The 22,661-nt window shown below is 39.1% G+C and overlaps 1 protein-coding gene across 1 annotated transcript in view; it reads right to left on the minus strand.

The window, feature by feature from the left end:
* Positions 1-3,157: 3,157 nt before the first annotated feature.
* Positions 3,158-22,661, minus strand: part of TRAPPC11 (trafficking protein particle complex subunit 11) — a 27,086-nt gene continuing 7,582 nt past the window's right edge. Inside the window, 23 exon segments of the mRNA XM_074588352.1 lie at positions 3,158-4,135; positions 5,562-5,729; positions 6,110-6,243; positions 7,146-7,237; positions 8,543-8,651; positions 10,274-10,430; positions 10,532-10,597; positions 10,953-11,072; positions 11,725-11,846; positions 13,421-13,569; positions 14,266-14,453; positions 14,960-15,115; positions 15,628-15,758; positions 16,405-16,537; positions 16,640-16,701; positions 17,800-17,945; positions 19,402-19,456; positions 19,546-19,624; positions 19,724-19,803; positions 21,141-21,234; positions 22,070-22,217; positions 22,566-22,621; positions 22,624-22,645. Of these exon segments, the coding sequence (XP_074444453.1) occupies positions 4,091-4,135; positions 5,562-5,729; positions 6,110-6,243; positions 7,146-7,237; positions 8,543-8,651; positions 10,274-10,430; positions 10,532-10,597; positions 10,953-11,072; positions 11,725-11,846; positions 13,421-13,569; positions 14,266-14,453; positions 14,960-15,115; positions 15,628-15,758; positions 16,405-16,537; positions 16,640-16,701; positions 17,800-17,945; positions 19,402-19,456; positions 19,546-19,624; positions 19,724-19,803; positions 21,141-21,234; positions 22,070-22,217; positions 22,566-22,621; positions 22,624-22,645 (2,512 nt within the window). The 3' untranslated portion in view covers positions 3,158-4,090.

The raw sequence follows: 22,661 nt of genomic DNA on the forward strand, positions 1-22,661 counted from the left end.
TTGCAGCTAAGGGGAATCTGTTACTGAGCACACATGTCCAGGGACCAAGCTTCCAGGAGATGTTACGGTGCAATTCCCTGATGTCAGTAACAAAACAGAGGATGTATATAAATATATAATCACAGAATGGTTTGGGTTGGAAGGGACCTTAAAGGACATCTAGTCCAATCCCCCTGCCCTGGGCAGGGACACCTCCCACCAGCCCAGGTTGCTCCAAGCCCCGTCCAACCTGGCCTTGAACCCCTCCAGGGATGGGGCAGCCACAGCTTCTCTGGGAAGAGAACCTGAGACACCACCCTCACAGTAAAGGATTATTTCCCAATATCTCATCTAAATCTCTCCTTTCAGTTTAAAACCCTTCCCCCTCGTCCTATGGCTCTCCTCCCTGATCCAGAGTCCCTCCCCAGCTTTCCTGGAGCCCCTTTAGGGACTGGAAGGGGCTCTAAGGTCTCCCTGGAGCCTTCTCTTCTCCAGGCTGAACCCCCCCAGCTCTCTCAGCCTGTCCTCACAGCAGAGGGGCTCCAGCCCTCCCAGCATCTCCGGGGCCTCCTCTGGCCCCGCTCCAACAGCTCCGTGTCCTTCTGCTGTTGGTGCCCCAGAGCTGGAGGCAGCGCTGCAGGGGGGTCTCCCCAGAGCGGAGCAGAGGGGCAGAATCCCCCCCTCGCCCTGCTGACCACGCTGCTGGGGATGCAGCCCAGGCTGCGGGTGGCCTTCATGGGCTGTGAGTGCACATTGCCGGCTCATGTTGAGCTTCTCACCCACCAAAACCTCCAAGTCCTTCTCTTCAGGGCGGCTCTCCATCCATTCTCTGCCCAGCCCAAATATACGTACACCAAGGTGGGAGGCTTACCAGGCTCTGGATGACAGCCCTTGGGGTGCGAGAGAAGCGGTGGTTCAGAAACTGGATGAAGAGGGATCAGAGCTCTTTTAGACAAATTGTCCCCACAGGGACCTCTAAACAACCGATTCTCTGAAGTTATTTTACACATTATATAAACTTACTTTCTGACACTTCTTTAAGCACGATGTCTAACAGGTATATATCCTAATTTTTATTGACTACACAAACTTGCTTTCAACAGCACTTTACAGCTATTCAACAACCCTGCTCCTGGTGAGTGTCAAGAACAATTTTACAGCCCAGTGTGGTGGGGCAATGGGACCAACCTGCCAGGCAGACTTTACTACTCCCAGCTCTATCAGTCTCTCGTCAAAAGCATCCCTGGAGGAGGATGGGGAAGGCAGATTGGGGTCAGACACCCTCATTCATGGTTGCTCTCCTTTAGCCTCAATTCTTCACTGAAAAGACATGAAGGAGTAGGAGCTCATTGTTTCTCAGAAGAGGAAGCAACAGAGCAGGTTTAAGGAAGGAGGTGCTTTTGAGATGTTTTTTTCTTCCTCCTATTCTACACACGGCCATCTCAAACCTGAAGTAGAGTCCTAGCAGAAGTATTCTCACCTAGAGACTTCCAATTGCCCAAGTGAAGAGAAAATGTGAAGAGAAGCATCTTGTTCATCAGGACATGCAAAAAGGAAGCTGGTAGAACCTCCAAAACACCTGTGTAAATCAACGGTCTGAGAAGACGTTGTGTAAAAGCCTAAAAATTGATCAGGAATTAAATCTTTCTTCTAATATTACACTTTTCCCGAACTTCTCATAACTAGAGTTTAGTGGTCAGAAGCAATGACGAAGGGACAGAGTACCTCTCTTTGCTCCAGACTGCAGCGTAGGCCAGGAGATCTGCAGTGATGGGACACGTTCTTCCCCTCTCATGCACTTGGTAACATAAAAGGGGAGGAAACGATATTGCCAGGGCTCAGTAGCAGTCTGAACATGTTGATCTCAAACTTTTTTCCCCCCCCTCGAAAGCTATTTTTAAACTAGTCTAAAAGTAGCTTCTCTTTTCTTTGATGCTTAATTAGTTCCAATTAAAATAGACTACATTTAAGTAGTGTATGTTGCAGTTTGAATGGTGCTCATCAAAATACAGTAAACGATAAAAAAAAAACACCCTGCACTTGCACTGAAATACATGTGCCTTTTTTGTCTCCTCAAGACTTCCAAAGGGATTTGGGTTATGAATCACAAACATTCCCCTCAGCATTAGAGTCTTATGAGTCAGGAAGATAGTCATCATTAATCACTTCTCAAGCATTTTTAACAAGGTGGTTCCTGCTTGCCGCATGTTTTCCTTCACATCAGTCATTTACATAGCATAAAAGGCGTGCCTAGCACTTTACAGACAACAAAGAGAAAAATCTTCGCTTTGTAGCATTTACAGCTACAATAAGATCACACAAAACAAAAAAAAATTCTCTTTGCGAATAGAAGAAAAAAAAAAGAAGAGAAATTACAACTATGGCAAAGTAGCAAGTATTTTTTTTTCCATGGTGTGAGGTAAGTTTGCATTCCTATTTCTATATTGTTTTTATACAGTTCCTACTTTTATTACTCGCCAATTTAACTGGAAACCTATTTAGGCAATTCACTTCAGACTTTAATATTAATCATTGTAACCACAAAAGCATTTTATGCCCTCCCCTTTCTCAAAGGAATGCAAATCACTATTTTGTTGTAAGACTGTTTCAAGGGGGGAAAAGGCACCCCCGTTCTCCACCAAACACTTACACCGCTTGCATCAACATGTCTTTTAAGAAGCAGCAGCAGAGGTGCCAGAGCTGCTGTAATCTGAGTGGCTACTTAAAAGAAAAAAAAATACTACCTGGAAATGAAATAAAATTTCCACTCTAAAAAAAAAAAAAAAGGTAAGATACCTGTTCGATGACTGCCACTCAGTTCATATTTAAGTAGAGAATAAGGAATGTTTCATTTGTTTTTCCCAGCATCCAACTGTCAGTTGTCATCTTTCCCTCATCTATGCACTAAGAAAAAAAAAATAAATCATGTAATATACCTACATCTGTACTCCATGGAAAAGCTGTATGTGTTCATGTGGATTTTTGCAGGACTGCTAATTAGCCTACGGTCCTTTCAATGGTAAGAATTGTTTACATCTTTCTCCAATGCTTTTCTCCAAGTATTACAGCTGGTATTTTAGACTTCAGTGCCATAAATGAACATATCAGCCCACAAGACAGACCAGAGTTATGAAACAAGGGCTGTGAAAACAATGCAATTAAGGACACAGTTTCATAATTACTCTGTTACAAGCTGTTTATTAGAACTTCACTTTGACAATAAATAAGGTATTTCCCAAGCAATCAAAACGTAATTATTTAGAAAGTTAAACAACTGAAGTTTTCACAATACTTTTTTTTTTTTTATATACACGTGATCTACTGTATTTTAAACACCAGTTCATCCGGAGCTGTACAACAGTAGGATGTCCATTTTTTCCAATTCACACAGCAGGAGACTATGAAGACATTATCTTTAATCTGGAAGCTGTGTGTGTAAAAATAATCCAAAAACCGTATCAGCTTCAGGTTGGATAGCCCTGCTGTTACAAATGAATCTCCCTATTCATGAGACCAGCTGCCGCATTCAAATTCGGATGTATGGCTTACCCAGGAGAAATAGTGCCTTTTAGATTTACGGCTTTAAAGAACTAGTAAGACGCTCAATTCCAACAGCTCATTGTAACCCTTTGTAGTTTACCGTGCTACTGCACACACTCTTCTGCCCTCAACACAAGTGGCAGAGCACAAACTGCTGTAAAGGATGGTCATTTTCAATGTTGCAAATCTCTAGTAGCAAGTACAAACTTTGCACTTCAACTTACTGTTAATTATGAAAACGTCTTTCGGTTTTGGTCACACGAATTAGCATTTCTTCACTTAAATACTCAAGACATTTAATATGCCTTAATGATACTTTTAAGAGTTTGACATTCAAAGTTAACTTCAAAAGAATGTTCCTGTTAAATAAAGCACCAGGTTTTCCTCATATGTTTATCCTTTAAAGGAAGTCTACAAAAGACTAGTTTTAAACATTAGTTCTGCTAGGGGTTGTAATCGAAGAATAAAATTTAATTCTTATGTTTTGATCAAAGCCACGTTTCCAAAGGAAGCTTTACATATTCTGTGCAACATCCCATTTTCTTTAAGTGCAGAGATCCGGGTCTCGGAGTTACGCAGCTGCAATCGAGTTATCATCCGCTTGACGACCCTGAGGCTTTAAAAAAAAAAAAAAAACAAACAAAAAACAGAATTAAAAAAAAACCAAAAAACGCTGAAGACTGATGCTGTTATGAAACTCACTTTGCAATTTATTGCGCTGATGACAAGCATGGCATTAAGCCTATCCTTACTCCTAAGGGTTTCCAACGGTATCACAAACACAGAGGACATCCAACTGGAATGTCAGTTTGGCCCAGCAAGTACCTGGCAGAGGCCTCAGCTCCTCAACCGCCCTGTGAAATGCCAAGAGCATCTCCAAACACATTTGGACAGCTTAGCACAAGGCCTGGCTGGCCAGAGTTGTGAGTACTACCACAGTATAAAAAGCTGATAATCATCAATGCATCCAACAGGAATGAGATTGACAGTTTCTTGGAGAAATTTTAAGCGGAATCACTAGAGATGGGAGAGAGCAAGGAGGAAGTTTTAAAGAAGAAAAGGCATCCTTACGATAAGACTTTTTGAGGTCCTGACAACTCCAAAGCAAAAGCAAAGAATTCTGAAGCCTTAGAGATTCCACAGAAGCATTGAGAACACCACACTTTTGAGGAAAAAAGCCTTTTGTATTGACTTAGGAGGACATCTTGACAGCCAGTCTGGAAGAGCCACTGATTGACAGCATATGCAAAAAAGTAAGTTCTGCCTATCTCTTTTGGCTAAAACAAAATTGAAAGAACGCCAGGCCCATTTCCTGGAAACAGGATTACAGATGTCTGAACAAGTGCCATCTCAAGTCATATAAACAAACTCTTCAGGCTCCTCGCTTGCTAAGAGTCTGACTAAAAAGTGAATACAATATCCTGGGGACAGCAGCAGTGGAAAGAGAAAGCACTGTTTTGGGCAACTGGATTTAAATGATTCTTCAAAAGTCAAAAGCAGCCCGTGATGTGTTTTTCATGACATGACTGAAGTGTCTTCAGAGTCATACCATTTAAGAAAAAGAATCTAGAATGAGCGATTCACTGAGAGGATGTGTTTTTAGGAGTTATTTAGGGAGGTGTGGGATGCTGCAGTGTTTCAGACCCTAGTCATATGGGTTGCTCAAACACTTCTTTTTTTCCAGGAGTGCTACAAATTACGGTATTAAACTATTTCATTACATTTAGCTCCATTGTACTCAAAATATAGACAGCTTTAAAAACTCATTTTACAGATCAGAAGATGGAATAACAGGGAAACATTCAGCTAGTTCATCCAATTGTAACGAAATAACTGTTGCACTTGAACAGATTTCCTAAGGATTTTGGTTGATGACACCAATGCACAACCCGAGACTTTTTAAAGCAAATAACTCTGTCACAATCCGCCATTTTAGTCTGCTTAGAAATACTCAGCTTTGAGCAGAGCTGGGGTGGTATTCCCCAAAAACCAAGCAGCCCCACAGGAAGCCTTTAAACACAAGGCACTTCTCAGTGTCTTACCTTTACAAAAATGTGTGTCGGTATGAATCGTCGGAGCAGCTGGTTAGTGAAGTTTGGGAATCGCAGCAGGTTAATGTGAAGAGATGGTAACTGCTGATAGCCAGCCATCAGAGGATAGAAATTATATAACATTTCCTGCTGCGTGCCAGGAAGGATTCTTAATCGGATCTTAAAAAAGAAAAGTAAAAAGCCACAAACACAGATAAGTTTTGTGACCAAAAGCAGCCCTCTGTTTACTTTCTATTTACCCACTGTTTGCTTTCTGAAGCTGGAAAGAATGAAGCTACTTTGCTATTCTGCTTAAACTATTCCTTGTATACCGAAACACCATGTTACCCATAAACAACATGACAAACGGCTCTTAGTCAGGCTTCCATTCAGCCCTCCTATAAATGGAGTCCCCATCCATGCGTTCTTTCAGAACCTACTTTACCTACTTTAAACATCTAACATGGGTTCGTCCTCTCTGCACGTCAACACGCATCTAATCAACGTATTCTTCACTACCAGATAAACCAGCAGGATCAGGAGATGTGACAATTTTGTACCTGTTTAAGGCCAGAGAACATGAAGGCATCACTGGGTTCCACCGACACCTCCACATCCTGCACTAAACTGGTCTTATTTTGCAGGTGATATCTGACAGGGAGGGATTCTCGGACTCGACCAAATGACGGCAGATCTTTGGAAAGAAAGAAAGTAATCTCAAATACAAAATATTTTTTTTTTTTATGTATGGAACTTTAAAATGTAAGTCTATCACAAAGAGCAGCAAAAAGTTTGAAGACAAAAAAGAGATGCAATAACTAGGCATCTAAAGCATTTCTCACAAGGTTTTTCAGAAAAAAAAAGGATTAAAGAACAGAATATAACTTCATTACAACTTTTCAATAAAAATTCTTCAACATCTAGTTACAAAACCCCCGACTGCTAACACTGTCCAGGAATGCTAACTAGGAAGTCCCTTTGGTTGCTGCTGGGTATTTTCAGCTTACCAAAACCTTATCAGATACTGTCAGGAAGCTCCTTCAAAATATAACAGGAAAGGATGGTGGAAGAAACTCAGTATAAAGGAAACCAAAGCGAGGAATGCATCGGAATCCTGTGTGTTCAGTGAGCTCTCCACTACCCCTCTGCTCTCATGCAGGTGAAGTGCCAGAAGAGAAACAGTTCACCTGCCCGCAAGCAGCTCCAATTCTCCAGGCTGTTTCTGCCCTGGGATGCAGCCAGGGCGTGGGTGGACGGAACAATTCTTGCCATAGGCGTCTAGAGAAGCCTACTGGGAAGGCAGCATCTGCAGAGGTAACTCTGGCCTCTGTGCTGCCACATAACACAGGTCGATGCATTGACAGCTTTTAAGAGAACGCATTTATGTAACTGCCTTCCAGCTCTTCCCTTGAACTGAAGGGGGGAAAGGGAAGCAAGGCTTGGGGCAGTCTGAGTGATGGAATGGTTTCTTTCACTAGCTCTGTAATATCCAGCATTAGTTTTCTGTCTTTTGCTGCAGTAAATGCAAGGTCTGGATGCTGTAAAACTGCGGGGGTTCTTAAAATTCTAATGGGCACATGTATGTTGCCAAATTACCTGCATTGACGTGGAGGGGAATGCTCTCTACAACCACATGCGGTAGCGTGATGACTGTACTAACAACGGGTACACTTTCCACAGGTGAGCTTCTGCAGGAAGAAGTCAAACGCAGAGCACATTGAAAGTTATACAACGTGAAGTATCAAGTGAGTACACCAAAAGAATACCACTTATACATGACTAAATGTCCTGGTTTGAGGTAAAACAGAACCATTTTTCTGATTTGTAATTTTACTTTTTAGCTGGGCCTCTTGTAACTGACTAAAGTCTGAAATAAACGGCATATTGTTCAGACACTGTTCACTCTCAGAGTGATAAGACCTGATCATACCAAGGAGCGGTATGCACAAAGGCTCTTGCTTAGACTTGTTGCTATAACGACCAAGGTCAGCTAACTTCGCTGTTTTGCCCCGTTAGAGGGTCGGAAGCGGAGAAGCATAGAGGGGTCCCACCTGCAGGGAGGAGGAGACGGGACAGGGGACCCCAAACTGACCAACAGGGTATTCCATCCCATCTGCATCACGCTCAGTATAAGAGCTGAGGGATCAAAGGGGCGAGGGGGGCTCTGGCTCGTTTTTTCTTTAATGGCCGACGTCTGAGGAGGACCCTGTCTGCTCGTCTGCCTTTGATCCTGATCCGAGCACTCCTGACTCCAGTTCTGGAATTCAGCTCCTGTCAGTCGCTGACTCCAGTCTGGGACTTTCCCTGTGTCTGCTGGTGACGCGATCGTCACACTGGAAGCTGGATACGGTTTTGTACATATTGTATACTTTTTTCTTTAATTTTTATTATTTTATTAAATTCTATTAAAAATCCAAATCCTTGTACTAGATTGTTTGAAGCGAGCAAAAGAAGTGCCATAGCATGGAGATAAAATGGCAAAAGGCAAGTATAAACACTGAACAGCTCTAAAACTAAATAAAAGCGAACTAGAAGATATACCTCAATATTTGTGTTTGAAAAGGGAGTGAATACATAAACACACGATCTAGGGTGGGAAAAGAGTTTTCCCATTTCAAATGTTTGTTTGTTTCTGCTATCTCAAAACTATTCCTTTGACTTGGCTTCTTGGGTGAAATATTTCGTGACTAGAGAAAACAGGGAGTGGAAGGTGACAAAACAGCTCTGTAATTGACGTGAGATCTTACAAAAGCAGCTTCATGGAATGTTAAAACCATAACTACATAATATTTCTCTCAAGTGGACTATGTATTTATTAAAAAAAAATCTAACAAGCTAAGCAGTAATTAGTAAGGTCCAAAGTCTAGACAGTGCTTGCTACAGGAAGATCCAAAAACCAAAAAACCTTCCCCCCCAAAAAAACCCAACTCACCATCCTCCCTAAAAAACAACCAACTTACTTCCTCTCTCCGTCCAGGCCAAGAGACACTTACCTCTTCCAGGAAATGATATAAGATCCAGTTGCCACTCCACTAGCATTAGTAACTGGAGGACACCGAAGGCAAAAGCACTCGCTGGCACTCTCACCTGTCTGTAAAACAACTATCAGCAAGATTTGGTTTAAAATCAGTGTAATCACTACTGCAGAAGCCACCGAGGCTAAAAATCCAATATCACACAAAGTGTTCAGCCAGAGAGGCCTTTGAAGCACTTTACAAACTATACCTACGTAATATATAAATCCAATATTGATTGCGAAGTATCCCAATACATAAAAAGGCGACGTATACAAATAAATGACAATTTACTTTCTGAATGGAATTATGAGGTCTTTCATGTACACACAGAACAAGTCAATTTTAGAGTTTATACACACACACCAAAAAAGGAAAATAACACCGATTCAAATTCTACACTTTTCCCACACCAAGTTCCAAGACATCAACGTAAGATGCCTTGCGTGTTTTAAAATGAAAATGAACAGAGACGTTTCTCCTCTCCCACCCAAATGGATTAGAGGTAGCGAAGAGGGAACACAAGAAAAATCTAATGGCTTTGAGTTTGCACTCTTCTCTTCTGTTTTTTTTTTTTTTTTCCTCCCCTCCTCTTGAATGAACTAAAATAAAGCACCTTTTCACTTAGAGAGCAATTTAAAAAAAATTACTATGGAAACAGATGTTTCAGTCATGCAAAATTAATCATTAATGTTTATTAAGTTTTACAAGGGGGGGGGGGGGGGAAATCAACCAAAGGTGTATTTTTTTAATCAGTTTAATCAGCCAAAGCTCATATCTGGGGGAGTTCATACCTCCTGGCAGTTAGCCCATGAGCATCAGCCAGAAGCCATGAAGCACAAGGTGTGAGAGCTGAAGATGAAATCTCATTGTTTGAAGACTAAAGGACCTGGGAAATAATTGCTTTTTGCCAGGTAACCCTTGAATCTACAGAGGAACTAGAGTCTTGCAAGTCCTTGATTACATGGGTGGACAGCAGACCCACAATCAAGCAGCCCATCCAGACTGCCTCATTTTATTCCAAATTTTTATAGAATACCCACAATTTCCTATCTCTGACTCAGCAAATGCAAAGACAATGTTTTGTTGGAAGATTTTTGGATCAGTTCTACTGCTAAGTACTCCATTTATTTGACTTTAACATACTGCACTCTTAAAGGTTGAGATCTGTAATTTTTTTTTTTTTACATTTAAATAATAAGTTATTAAACTGTGTTAGTATAAAAAAGCCTTCTAACTGTTCTTTATAGCCTATCCTGTCTAGCTTCACATTTTTTAGTTTCATGACTGCAATCATGGAGGTGGATCACATTAGACTTTGGATGCTGCCTCTATCATGTGGTAAAGCGGTTGCATTCCAGAAAGTATACGTAGCCCATAAACGCTGGAAACATTGAGCATCTTTTCATATGGATATCTAAGAAGTTGTGGATCAGAAGTACTTTCAGGTGCTTTCCCTTACGTCTGTTATATTTAGAATCTTGGTTACTATCTATCATTCAAGCCTATCTACTTGATCTAGTGAATCAGAACTACATTTTGAAGCATACTGCTGTTTAAGTGGTGTTCTGGCAAGCAACTATAGTATTAAGCAGCTTTCTTTTATTTAGAGTTTGATAAGTAAATGCTGTTTAAAGTGTCCCCCTTTCTTACTCCCAACTTATGTAAAGGGTATCCTCCTGATAGAGAGCACGATCTAAGAAAACTTACCGTTCTCCACATAAGATTCCAGCTGATCTACCGGGGTCATGGAAGCTGACAGCTGTAGCTGGCTGGCGACAATAGTGAGAGGCCAAGGAGAGGCACTCAGGATGTCTGTCATCAGTAAAAACGGTATATCTGCAAATACTCTGTCCAAGTGCTCCAGCTGTCAAGACAGACACAAGATCTGGCTATTTCTAACTAAACAGGGTGTGACTATTTAAAGTGGTGTGATTCCAAAATATCAACAGTTTTTCAAACACGTACCTTTGTGGAGACAAATTTGACCGCAACATCAAAAGGAAATACTGTTTCTATGGTTACAGTTTCATCCTGTATAGGTAACGAAAGGGGTGGGAAGAAGAGGGGGGGGCAAAAAATGTTATATTCAGTTTCAGAGCTGGCTATTGATGTCAAAGGTTACTGATATAACGCTACTTTTAATCATCAATTTAGCCAAGTCCTCCCCAGGGCAGAATGTCTCTTCAAGATATTTAAGAATAAATATAGAAAACTTTTCTTCCAATTATACTTATAAAACTGCCCATACCACTACCACACTGCTGACTAGCATTTTTTTTCCACTAGAGAGGCTTTTAAGAGACTTGGAATTACAGCCTTCAGATTGAGAATATTTCTTGCATTTCATGAATGTATCTCCACCAATTGGTGCATCTTTAAATCTTACCCGGTGACACTTGCAGAGGATTTCTTTCCCCTCAACGATTGTGCTGATTAAGTAAGAAACATAAACGAGAAACATTCTTGAACCAACTGTTCCACAACGAATGTATATTGTTTTTTCCAGCTGCAAAATAAAGGAGATGGTACGAGCCAAGATATACCTAAATTACATTAATTAGGCCTAGAGCTTCCCAAAACTGGCTAATCATTTTACTTAGTCCAAGAGGGCAACAGCAGAATGATATTATTTTGACCATAAAGAATCTACTACAATGCATGATCTTAATCACTCAGTGAACGATTTTAATCAGTAGCACAGCTCCAGTTGCTTCACTACTGATGCTCATCTGTTATTTAACAGTACAAGAAAAGAACCAATACTGCGTCATATATGATGCATCCAACTTCTCATTTACTAGTCACAACTTCAATTTGATGCAACATCTGCATATTCGATCCTCTACCATGTTGAATCACACTCACTATCATCTACTGTCCCTTAGGCAGTGCATTTAATTTATAGTTGAGATTAGCCTCCTTATTTTATTTTTTATCTCCCATCAATCCCAGAATACACCTTATTCACAAATTTAGTCCAAAAGGGGATCTAGCAAAAGAAATACCAAACTACAAGTAAACCATAGGTAAAACATGCCTTAAGTATTTCTTTTATCAGTTCAGATATCTGGAAGTAAACATAGGTCCTCCTATGAGAGTCCTATTAGTTGATCCCATTTTCTTAAGTGTGATATAGAAAGAAGGTTTTAAGCCTTCACCTTTTCCCCTGGTTGCAAGTCTCCTACAGGGATATCAGGAAGCAGTGCGGGAAAGGAGTCATCACAGGCGTCTGTTCCATGAAGAGTCACCTGAGTTTTCTGAGTCAGGTTGGCATCTTGCCCTAGGATTAAAAACAGTCTTCATATCCACACCGGCTTACGTCACTGAAGCATGAAAGCAATAACTACAAATAATAATATATTCATCTCAAAAACCACCCCCAAAACGTGAGGAATTAACGTTGTTCATTTGGTTGAGGGAAGCTTTCAAAAGTACCAGCAGAGGACAGATTCGACAACACCTTAAGTTTCATAACTTGGAGGGATCACATCCTGCAAGGTTTTTGTTTCATCTGTTTAGGCCAAGAAAAAAAGAAAAGCCTCAAAAATCAGAAATCATATCTAGATGTTCCCTACCACATACAAAACACAACATGATTATGTGATCCAAGTTTTTCTTGGTACTCTATATGAAGTAAAAAGGAAGTTTCACTGCTCTGTGATTCTTCTGTTTTGAAGAGCATGGCTTAATGATTTTCCATCTTTTTAAAATTGTTCTTCCACATCCGTGTTGAAAATACATACAAACAATGTATAGATGTTAAATGACACCATTCTTCAGTCAGAGGTTGACTAGAATAATGGCATTACTGCAATGACGTGGATAATTTTCAAAGCAAGACAAGCTACATCTTGCCAAAGAGTTGCAACCGTGGAAAATATATCACCTTCTCTATAAATGAAATGTCAAATTTCAATTGTTCTTTTAGGGTAATCAGCAAGCCCACCTTGGCCTTGCATCTCACGTGTTAAGAGTCGAGATCAAAAGGAGAAAAAAAAAAAAAAAATCAAGACAGACTACTAAACACTGCTTCAGGAGCCAAGCCCAAACATCCAATTAAATAAGTCTAAAGAACACTCCACTGACTGCAGTGAACCGCAAAAAATGTATAGGGAATGTAGCTCTATTTTAGACTACACAGTACATATTGCATCCTATATGCTAGTGGCTTAAAAATATTTTTGCCTTTTAGGAAAATTGCTATAAATAGGCATACCAAGTACAACATTTGGACTTCACACATTCAAAACTGTCAGCAATAACTACATACAGCTAACTAGGACTTAGACATACAATATTTGCAGTTTTTCTTTTTAATTTGAAGGAATACTGTCTCAGTCTACACCACTCCCCAGATTTCAAGTGGTTTTCAAGTAGTTTAAAAAGCAAGCCACGTTGCCCAGACCAGGGAGCAAAAAAGCAGGGTTGGGTGTGGGAGAAAACCCACAAAGACCATATTTAGAAAACGTCTATCTAGCACTGTCTAATGCTTTCATCTCAGCAAGAAAAAGATCTGTCTCTTGGGAAGAGAGAAATTTAGTTATGAGCAAATGAAATAAAAGGTTAGGAAGGAATACAAAAGCTTCCATGTTTTCTTTCAAACTTAACTTTCAAGACTTCACTTTTGAAAATACCCACGTAAGCACCACTGACAAGCCGTGGCTAAGATAACCATAACGGAATAAGTCTTTTGGCTCTTGTTCTTACCACTAGTATCTCGTCATTGCCAACCTTCACTTTGGTGTGTCCCTTAATTACTGCAGGAGAGCGATTTACTGTATTTTTTCTGCATTGCATCAAGAACAAGGAGTCAATTAGGAGACTGCTGGATTAAAAGAAAATTACCCCAAATACCTGGCTTTAAACCTGCTGTAAGCTTAACATCTTTGGCCACTGTCTCCTCATGTGACTGGACTGTCACAATCAAACAATACATTTCATTAGTCAGGGCAGGAGGCTCATGACGGAGCTGAACAGAAATGTTTGGCACTCTAGAAATAATCCTTTAAGAGAAAAGACTCAGTTATTGTATGTTTCTCAAATAACAAGTTTTTAAGCTTAGTTTAAAGGAGATTAAAACAGCCTATTGTTTAAGAGAGTTCTGAGAACTGGTGGCCTATTCAACTAGGAGATGCGAGATTCCTGAAAAGCAACGTGATGGGAAGAACTCTATAAAACCAGTTTGGAACCCCAGTAATAAGCGTTAATGGTTCAGATATTCTGCCAGGAAAGAAAAAGCACCTTCCCCCCCCCCCCAGCCCCCCAACAGCAATCGGATTTAATTCTTTTGAATACATCTAAATTAGCGTTAGCCTGTATATTAATAATTATTTTCCAATACAGTTTCTTAGGGATTCTTTGTTTCTCTGACGGCTTTTGTAACAGAACAGTAACATGTCCTATTTTACACAAAAATCTGGGAAAAGTCTGCCTAGCAAAGTTAGGCAAAGGGCAGAACTAAAGCATACTCGGTATGCTCAGAGATCAATGCAAGCTTTTTCTGTACTTCTGGAGCCTCAAAAACCCTAAAGAATTAAGATACTACATATCTTATCCCCAGTTGAGCAAAGACATATTAAAAAGCTCATATTAAACAAGTCCCAACACGACTTTCTTCTTCTTTTAGGCAGGGCGATCAGGACTTTACCAGAGACTCACAATGATCCATCATATATATATATTTTCAAGTTTTTACTCACATAGTGCTTGCCTGAACAGTCAAGCTGTCCCAGTGCACCTCATTATCTGGAAGCTTAGGTCTTCGCCTGAAGGAACGTGCTGCCTGCAATGCTTCTTGAGATGATGCAGCATCTCCACCTCCCCCACGCCAGTTCAGAATCACACATCGGCCAGATTCGCTTCCCAGGATCAAGTCCACAGAGGTGATCTGATAGACACAAGTGTAAAACACTTATCGATAACGTTGTCTTCACATCACCTACTGTAAGAATATAGTTTTCCGACTTCCAATACAGGCACAATAAAGATGTGTATCACCAAAAAGCAGACTGAAGAACACCTCACAGCTCCAGGATTTCATTTAATGAAAGAGTGGTGGGAAAAGTATCTGTGCTCATGTGTGTACAGTGCAGTATTTTGTAGTTTCCTACCCTCCCATAGTGCTATACCACCTACCCCCCCCTTTTTTTTTTTTAACATATTGCACATATAAAAATCACAAACAAACTCGAAGCAACTCTTAAGTTTTTGTGATTATTTTTTTGCTGTGGCATTGCCAATAAAATTTTACTCTCATTTTTGTTACTCAGTTTCAAGAATTCAAACATTTGGAACTGCAGTGACATTAGTAACGACTGCCAGATTAGAAGCAGCTTTGTAGTTTTGAGTTCTTTGTAAGCATTAGTAGGAAAAGTGTAAAACAGACTGACAAACCTCAATCTTCTTTCCTACATCTTCAGTTTTTGCAACAAATTTGAAAGTGAACCTTCTCGTTTTGCCAGGGACTAAGCACATTGTTCCTTGCGATGACTGTTCTAGAACATCACTTTTTTGATAGGCTTCTTCTACCACACAGTATTGGTTGTAATCCTACAATGGAGGAGTGGAGAAAAAAAGGTGATAAATCCAGACTTAAAACATCTTTAGAGAGTAACAGTAGCATAGCAAATATTAAGGCTCTGTGTAACTGCATCAAACTATATGGGCTCTCGCTACTTTTCACACTATTGAAGTGAAACTTTGCAAGTAATTACAGTGCGATTCTTTGAGACAAGATATCCATGATATTAACGTAGCTCCACGTAAGAACACCAAGAGAAATAAGACATTAAAATCATCCTTGTGAAACTTCAGAGAGCTTAATAGAAAGACAAACATACAATAGGTGAACTCAAACTCCATTTGGGAGTTTTATCACAGTGTCAATATACGTGTCAAAAGTGATAGATAATGCAAAAAGAAGACACACCTTTCCAACTTAAGTATTAATATAATTTTTGGAAAGAAGTTTTGAAATTTTTTTGTGTTTAAAACCACTGATAGATACTATTCCATTCTTACAATAAGCTTCTATCACTAGGTCAGAGATAGAAGATCGTTACCTGATTATTGAAACTGATGCAGAGCTTAGAAAACCTGATAGGATGAGGACAATCAGCTCTCAGGTACACGTCAAACTGCACAGGAACATCAACATGAAAACTAGGAGCAAGAAACTTTGCTTTGCACTGCACTGGAATTAAAAAAAAAAGGGAAAACAATAAAAAAAAAAAGAAGAAACAAGTAGTAGGTGTTAAACAAACTACAACATTACATTCCAGAAGCAAACTCTTGAAACAATTGTGGCAAAGACTGTTCTGTGTATACTCTTAAAACTTTAGTTTGTATGTAAAATGGGACAAGTTTGGCTATTAGCAAGAATTTGGCTATTACAGAAAGCCACTTTTCAGCACTTGGCTGAAACCTTTGCAGAGAAAAGGAGAGGCAGACATCAAGCAGAAAAAAAATAACCCTGTACACTTAGATACATTTCTTTTGTAGTTAATGCTCACTCATGCCCCCTTTCTATGGAGAATATTACTTCGCACACATTCTGCTTTCTTTCCTCAGAATCCTACTTCTAAGCATGCCAGAGCATCAGAAGTATTTCAAGAAGCAAGGCATTCTTCTTTAGCAATCTATATTAGGGATAAGAGATCACTGGCTTCTCTCGTGATTTTTTATCTTACCAATTTAGATAAGAACAGATCAGTGCTGAAACAAGAGATTCTGTGTTGCAGGCTTTAACACACACTTTATACTTTTTCCTAGTTCGTTATTTTTGAGATATAACTACATTGAAATTTATTTATCTGATGTAAATTTGCTTTCTTACTTACCAAATGGTATGAAATCCTGGACTTCTATTGTAAAAACATTACTGCCTGCCAAGGAAACACGGTCAGCCCACAATTTTTGTGATGCTTTCACAGCAGCAGCGTCACAATCAGGTTCAGGATCAGGGCTTTCATTCTGTATCCAGACAGAAGATTACAAATAACAATAAAACAAGGTTACCAAACAGTGACCACTCTTAAGATTATTTAAAAGGTTAATAGGAGTTTTGCCACTTACCATTAGAACTTTTATTAGATTTTTTTCTATTCGAGATTTCTGATCTTCTTTAAGAGTAGATGCTAGCAAACAGAACAAAAACAGAGATTATAAGACAGAAGCAAGCATTTTTTTTTTTTAAACTTAATTTTAAATCTTTCCTTTAGATTGCATCTTTCAAAAAAAGCGTTCGGGGCGGCGGGGGTGGACGGGACCTAACTTATCTACTAATAATGAAGGATTCATTCAGTTTTCAGAACTTCCCCCATTTTAAGTGTTTCCTCTTACTTCCACTGGAACCAAGTAAAATATTTTTTGGTTACCCAAGCATTTCCTAATTTATTGGAACCAAGAGACCTCCAGAGAATAATGCCTATACCTTCTTTTTATTTATGTTTAAAAAGGGAAGAAACAGTAGAAGAGTCAGGAACATGCAAAGAGGCAAGCCTGGATAATATTAGAAACAACTAGAGAAGGAGACAGGAAGAAAAATGGGCTAATTAAAATAAGCACTCTCCTCTTGAAGATGAAGAAAGGCGGGTTTGTCTCATTGGCTATTCTTTAACACAAAGCAGAGTATCCTGGTTAGCTAACAGAAGATGCAAACCCATTTTTACCACCCCTACTCTAACAGTGGTATTAGTTAGCTATTTAGGGCACAAAAGGATTATTTCCACAACGCCAAGTAACAGACATCATACGAAGCAGAGTGCTTGCATTATTACTGTGCAGCCATCCTATGTCACTTTTTTCCCCTAAAACATACCACATGCGTATTTTATCAGCAGAGTGCTAGTAAAAAGTCTGACAGAAGCAGCACATTTGGGATTTTAAAGTCCAGAAAAATGGTGCTAGTTTTTCCCCTTTAGCTACGTTACAGTTCTTCGCCCCATCCCAAAGCTCAGGAAGTTTCTGTTACATTATTTGAACAGTGTCAAACTAAGCTCTGTGCCACAGATATCCTGACACAATCTATTTGAAGGCAATGAATTTTGTAATAGAAAAGCAAGAAAATTCAACTTCCAGCACATGAGAGAAGGTAATAAAAATTCAGCATAGGTATACAGTGATATTGTAGTCAAATCACTTGACGTCCTGTAAGCACGGGGTCTGTCAGACTTCCAAATACACACACTTTTAAGTTTTTCTGTATAGGCTGAGTATATTTCTTAAAAGAATACCTCTACCCAGTAGCTCTAAAGAGTAAGTTATATAGTCTTTTAGCTGGGCCATCAGATATGAACATTTCAGAGCTGTCGTCAATATGGAAGTGAGAAGCGTCCACCATCCTTCACTGCGATATTCACACATAACATAATCTAAGAGTCTGCAATACAGTAAAATTGAGAAAAAAAAAACCCAAGTTATACACACCAATATTTTTAGACACTCCCATTTACTTGGTGTCATTAATACAAAATTCATCTTCACTAATATAAATTCTTGACTAAAGTCAAGTCTACTGTCTACATATGACAGCAATTTATTGAAAACAGCATGAAATTATTGTAAAGAAACACATTTATTCCATGACTTTTCTATTTCAGGTTAGAACAATTTTAACAAGAGAAAAACAGGAAAACTCAAGTGCCTTCACATAAAGAAACTAGCAAAACAGAAACCGGACAGAATAGGCTTCATCCAGCATTGCATTAGAAATATGCTTTACTATTGAGTATGTGGTAAGTTTTAAGAAAAAGAAACCAAAATCCCACAATAAAGTCCCCTTCCAAACTGAAGATTTTTAGTGTTCCTTAAGCTGAGATGTTTCTTTTCCCTCCTATCCCCTGCTCCCTTCAAGGGTTTCAAAAACCTACAGACACCACACACATCAATCTTTACCGGGCAAAACTGCATAACCTAATATGGTTTTAATACTCAGCAACGTTTGCTATTACTAGCAAAGCAGAGAAGTGAATTATTTTTTTTTAAAACTCTTTTCAACTGTTCAAGACAAGAGTTTCTGCCTACTTCAGAAAAATCTACCCAAACATAAATAAGAAATGCTGTTCGCATAAAAATTAGGCTTGATACAAATTGACCTGCTTATCTTAGCCTATCTTCTGCTCCATGTAGCTTCCAGTCAGCCAGGAACAACAGTAAATACATCCCTCCTACTTCAAGCACACTCCCTTTACAACATGTGATCTTTGAAAACTAATGAATGAAAACATTACGGGACTCTTAGTTAACATGACCTTGACTCTGTTTCCCCTTAAAAATACAAAATTAAGAAACTAAGCATAAGACACACGCTTCAGAAAAGATGGTAGCTGTACCTCAGCACTAAGCTTTCCTAGCTCTGTAGTCAGTAATAGCAGAAAACTGCACCAATAAAAATAATTCCTTTTGCTAACTCCCTGGTATATAAACAGAATTTCAGCTACTTTTCCATATTTTTTGAATTTTATAACTACAAAGTTTGTAATTAAATTAACTATATTCTCATTGTAGTAGCAGGCAAGTTTCATAAATCACTTCTGGGAGAGAGAGAGAGACTCAATCAGTGAGCTAGAAATACATAATATTTGCCCAATAAGTCAAATCCCCACAACATCTTACAGCAGGAAGTCTTTCTACTCTACTAACTGACTGACTCATCATATCTGTTTTGGTTTTTTTTGGTGTAAGTGGAGTTCACAGACTCCAAAGCTCGTGCTTCAACCAAATCCAGGTACTAGGAGCATCTCAGATGAGCTTCCAACATTACTCCATACCAGTGAGACATGGGGTCTTAGTGAGAAGAACAGCATGTGAAAGCAGCAATCATAAGTGGTACTCACTTCAAAGCTTTGGTATAATCTTTAGCGTAGTAATATTCTTCTCCCATCTGAACCACTGACAGAAAAAAATAAGTGTATCAGGTCAATACTGAAAGTCTTTTGAAAATTAATTTTAAAAAAATGCATCTGGTTATCTATACTCACTCAAATGACTTTTCATTCTTGGACATTTGTATTTCTTGAACTGCGCGACAGCATTACTCAACAAAGCTATTATTAGCTCCTAATAGATAAAACCATTACCAGTATTATTACATATGCAAACATTAGGATAATGTTAGAAAACAGACTTTGACTTTTATTTTTGTAGAATAAAACTTACCGAGTGAAGGACATTTTTCTCTTTCAACTGTAGGGATAAAATCCCCAGCTTCTCCTTTTCAGGATCAGAAAGATCAAAGCCTGCATAAGACAATGAAAAATCCATGAAATTGGTATTTTGTCCAGACCCAAAAGGGAACTATTTATGTAGTGAACTAGATGCAATGCAAGCTCCAACTCAAGCACGCTCAAACTCTTAAACATTCTTTTGCCTAGGAAACGGATATAGCGTTTTAAGAACTCATCCGTCCTCCGTGTTCTAGAAGGGAAATTCTGGAAAAAATATCTTGCCTTTTGTTAAAAAAAAAAAAAAAGTTATCTGAAGCGACCCCAAAATAGCAAACTACAGCAAGACAACCTAGTCTTTAGGCTGCATCTGTTAACATTTAAAGCACATATGTTAAGACAAATTTTTAGCCCTTTTCCTATCTGATCTCAAGCAAGGATTCGAGCTTATGTTTCTCCACATGAAGAACTATATAGGGCCTTAAAAGACTAAACTCTTGTGGAACCAAAACACCTGAATATATTGCAACAGGTAAAGTTTCTTTTCATCTTAAACTGTTTAACCTTGGCAGTAGATTCTAATTTTGTAACACTTGAAGATAAGAGAGGTTAGACAGTTCTGTATTTACAGTAAATGAAATAAAGTCTTTAAAAGAGAGCAGTAATAAAGTGGCAAAGCCCAAAGGACATGCAGAGAATGGAGAAGAGGAGACCAAACAGAGAATGAGAAAGGGAAGCAAGACCACAGTCAACAATACACACGCAGTTCTGAGATCTTCATTCATGCATAGCTCAAAGCTGTACATTCAAAGTCTGAATTTCTGAGAAAACATCCTCCTTAATAGGAAAACCACAAATTCCTTTTTGGATTAAAATCTAGTCATTGCATCCTCTCAATCCATTTTGAAATCCAAAAAGCTTTTTCAGAAAGAAAGTCATGAGTTCCTGTCTACAGTTGGCAAGATACAGCACGGCTGGCAAGATGAATTTATAACAACCACATTCAGGGACATCGTTACTTTTGCTGTACCCAGTTCTCCAACTTCTCTTCCCAGGACTGTGGTTCACTGCAGCCAGGCATTCCCGCTGAACGCTGGTTACAGGTAGCTTAGGCAGCAACAGAAAGAAAGCAGCAGCAGAGCTTCAGCACGGCTCTACGCAACCTTGCTGAAAACCTGACCCTGTATAAACCTGAGGTTCTCTTTTCTCTCTGTTGTAGAGATCAAACACATTTCCTGCACTTCCAATTGGTGTTCAAGTCGTACCACCAGCTAACAAGAGAGCGAGGTCCCAACCCTGCGCCTGTCTCAGTGGAAAAGGGATTACATGCTGATGCCCACTAAATCAGCTGGCAGGATCAACAGCTCAAGAATTTTGTCTGAATCCCACAGATACAAGACACAGAAACATACTTAATATGCCCTGCCGCCATGGTCGTTGCCCATAGAAGTCAAGCACTCCAGTTTGCGTTTCCAGGGGATCCGGATTGGGATATATCACAGAGGACTGTAAATTCAGCAAATATAGTCATAAAAAAGGGGTTCATGTTTCATTTTAAAGCATTAAAAGTGATTCGATGCTCCCACATACATGCACATAAGAGAAGAAATTTGCTCCAAAACATACAACCTTTCCGGCCACCTGTATAAAAATAGTACTTCAGGAAACCCAAACGTTTAAATACTTCTCATTCAGACTGACATCCTACTTCTTTCATCTCAAATACTGTTAAAGAATAACTGGGTAATCCTTTTTAAAACTAGTTCCTAACAAGATAATCCAAGAATAATAAACAGCACAAATAGGAACAAAGACTTTTTTAAATAATTGGGACACGTCAGATGGAGAGTAGCTACATATATGTTTAATCAACTGCAAAGACTGATTTTCCATGCAACCCTTTCTGCCATGCAAGTCTCAAAAAAACCCTCAAAACAACAACCACCACGCACCCACCCACCCAAATACTAATGCTCCTGTTTCTCTGCTGCCTGTCAGTCACCAGGTACAGTGTATATATAGAGAAATATACTGGAAAAACAAAACAGTAAGTTTTCAAGTACCCAGAGATGTAGAAAGTACACTATTTTTTTAGGAAGTATTTTAAAAACACATCAGAATTTTTTGGAATGAAATAAACACTAATGCATGTGCTCTGGAGTAACTTTTCCAATACATAACAAATACTTGTAACATTAATAAGCATCAAAAAAACCCACATATCCTTTTCTTAGATTTCATTTGCACATATTACAGATTATTCCACTACCATGTGAGACTCAAACGTTAGCTAACTGACTATCTGGTTACTCGCAAAGCATTCTCTCCCCTCCCAACTTACATCATGGTTACAAAGCATACTTGCTAGTTGTTTTCGTTCCTGTGCATAGTAGGCTGCCTGCTGGTAATAGAAACCTGGATTCTGCGTTTGAATTGCTGTCAATCCCAGCTTAATCGCCTCATCAAACAAGTCACCAAAAGCTTGAAATCTATTAAAAAAATTCATAACCAAGATTACGTACAGAATAGCAATTTGAACTGAAAGGTACGCTTCAATTAAAAATTCTGTTTAGTCTTAAGAGAGATGATGCTTCTCTAACTTTTGCACCTAAGTTCTACAGCTGCATTTGTGTCATATCCTGTTTGTTCCCAGATAAGAGCGGTCAAATAATCAATGCAACACAGATAATAGCATACCGCTTTTATGATCTAGTGTATCCTCTTTCTTAGAGAAAGAGCTCAGGATTCGTATCTTGCTTGGACAAGTAAAACAGCGAACTTCGCAGGGCTTATAGACAAGAACTGAAACAGAAACATTACTAAGGAAAAAACAATACTGTTTAGACATCCAGGCAGCAAAAGCCAGTTCTGCACTTCCTATTTTTTTTCTTGCAACAAGTCAATATGTTTTCCTGAACTGAGCAATTGCAATC

Source organism: Larus michahellis, chromosome 5 (assembly GCF_964199755.1).
Source record: "Larus michahellis chromosome 5, bLarMic1.1, whole genome shotgun sequence".
Lineage (NCBI taxonomy): Eukaryota > Metazoa > Chordata > Aves > Charadriiformes > Laridae > Larus > Larus michahellis.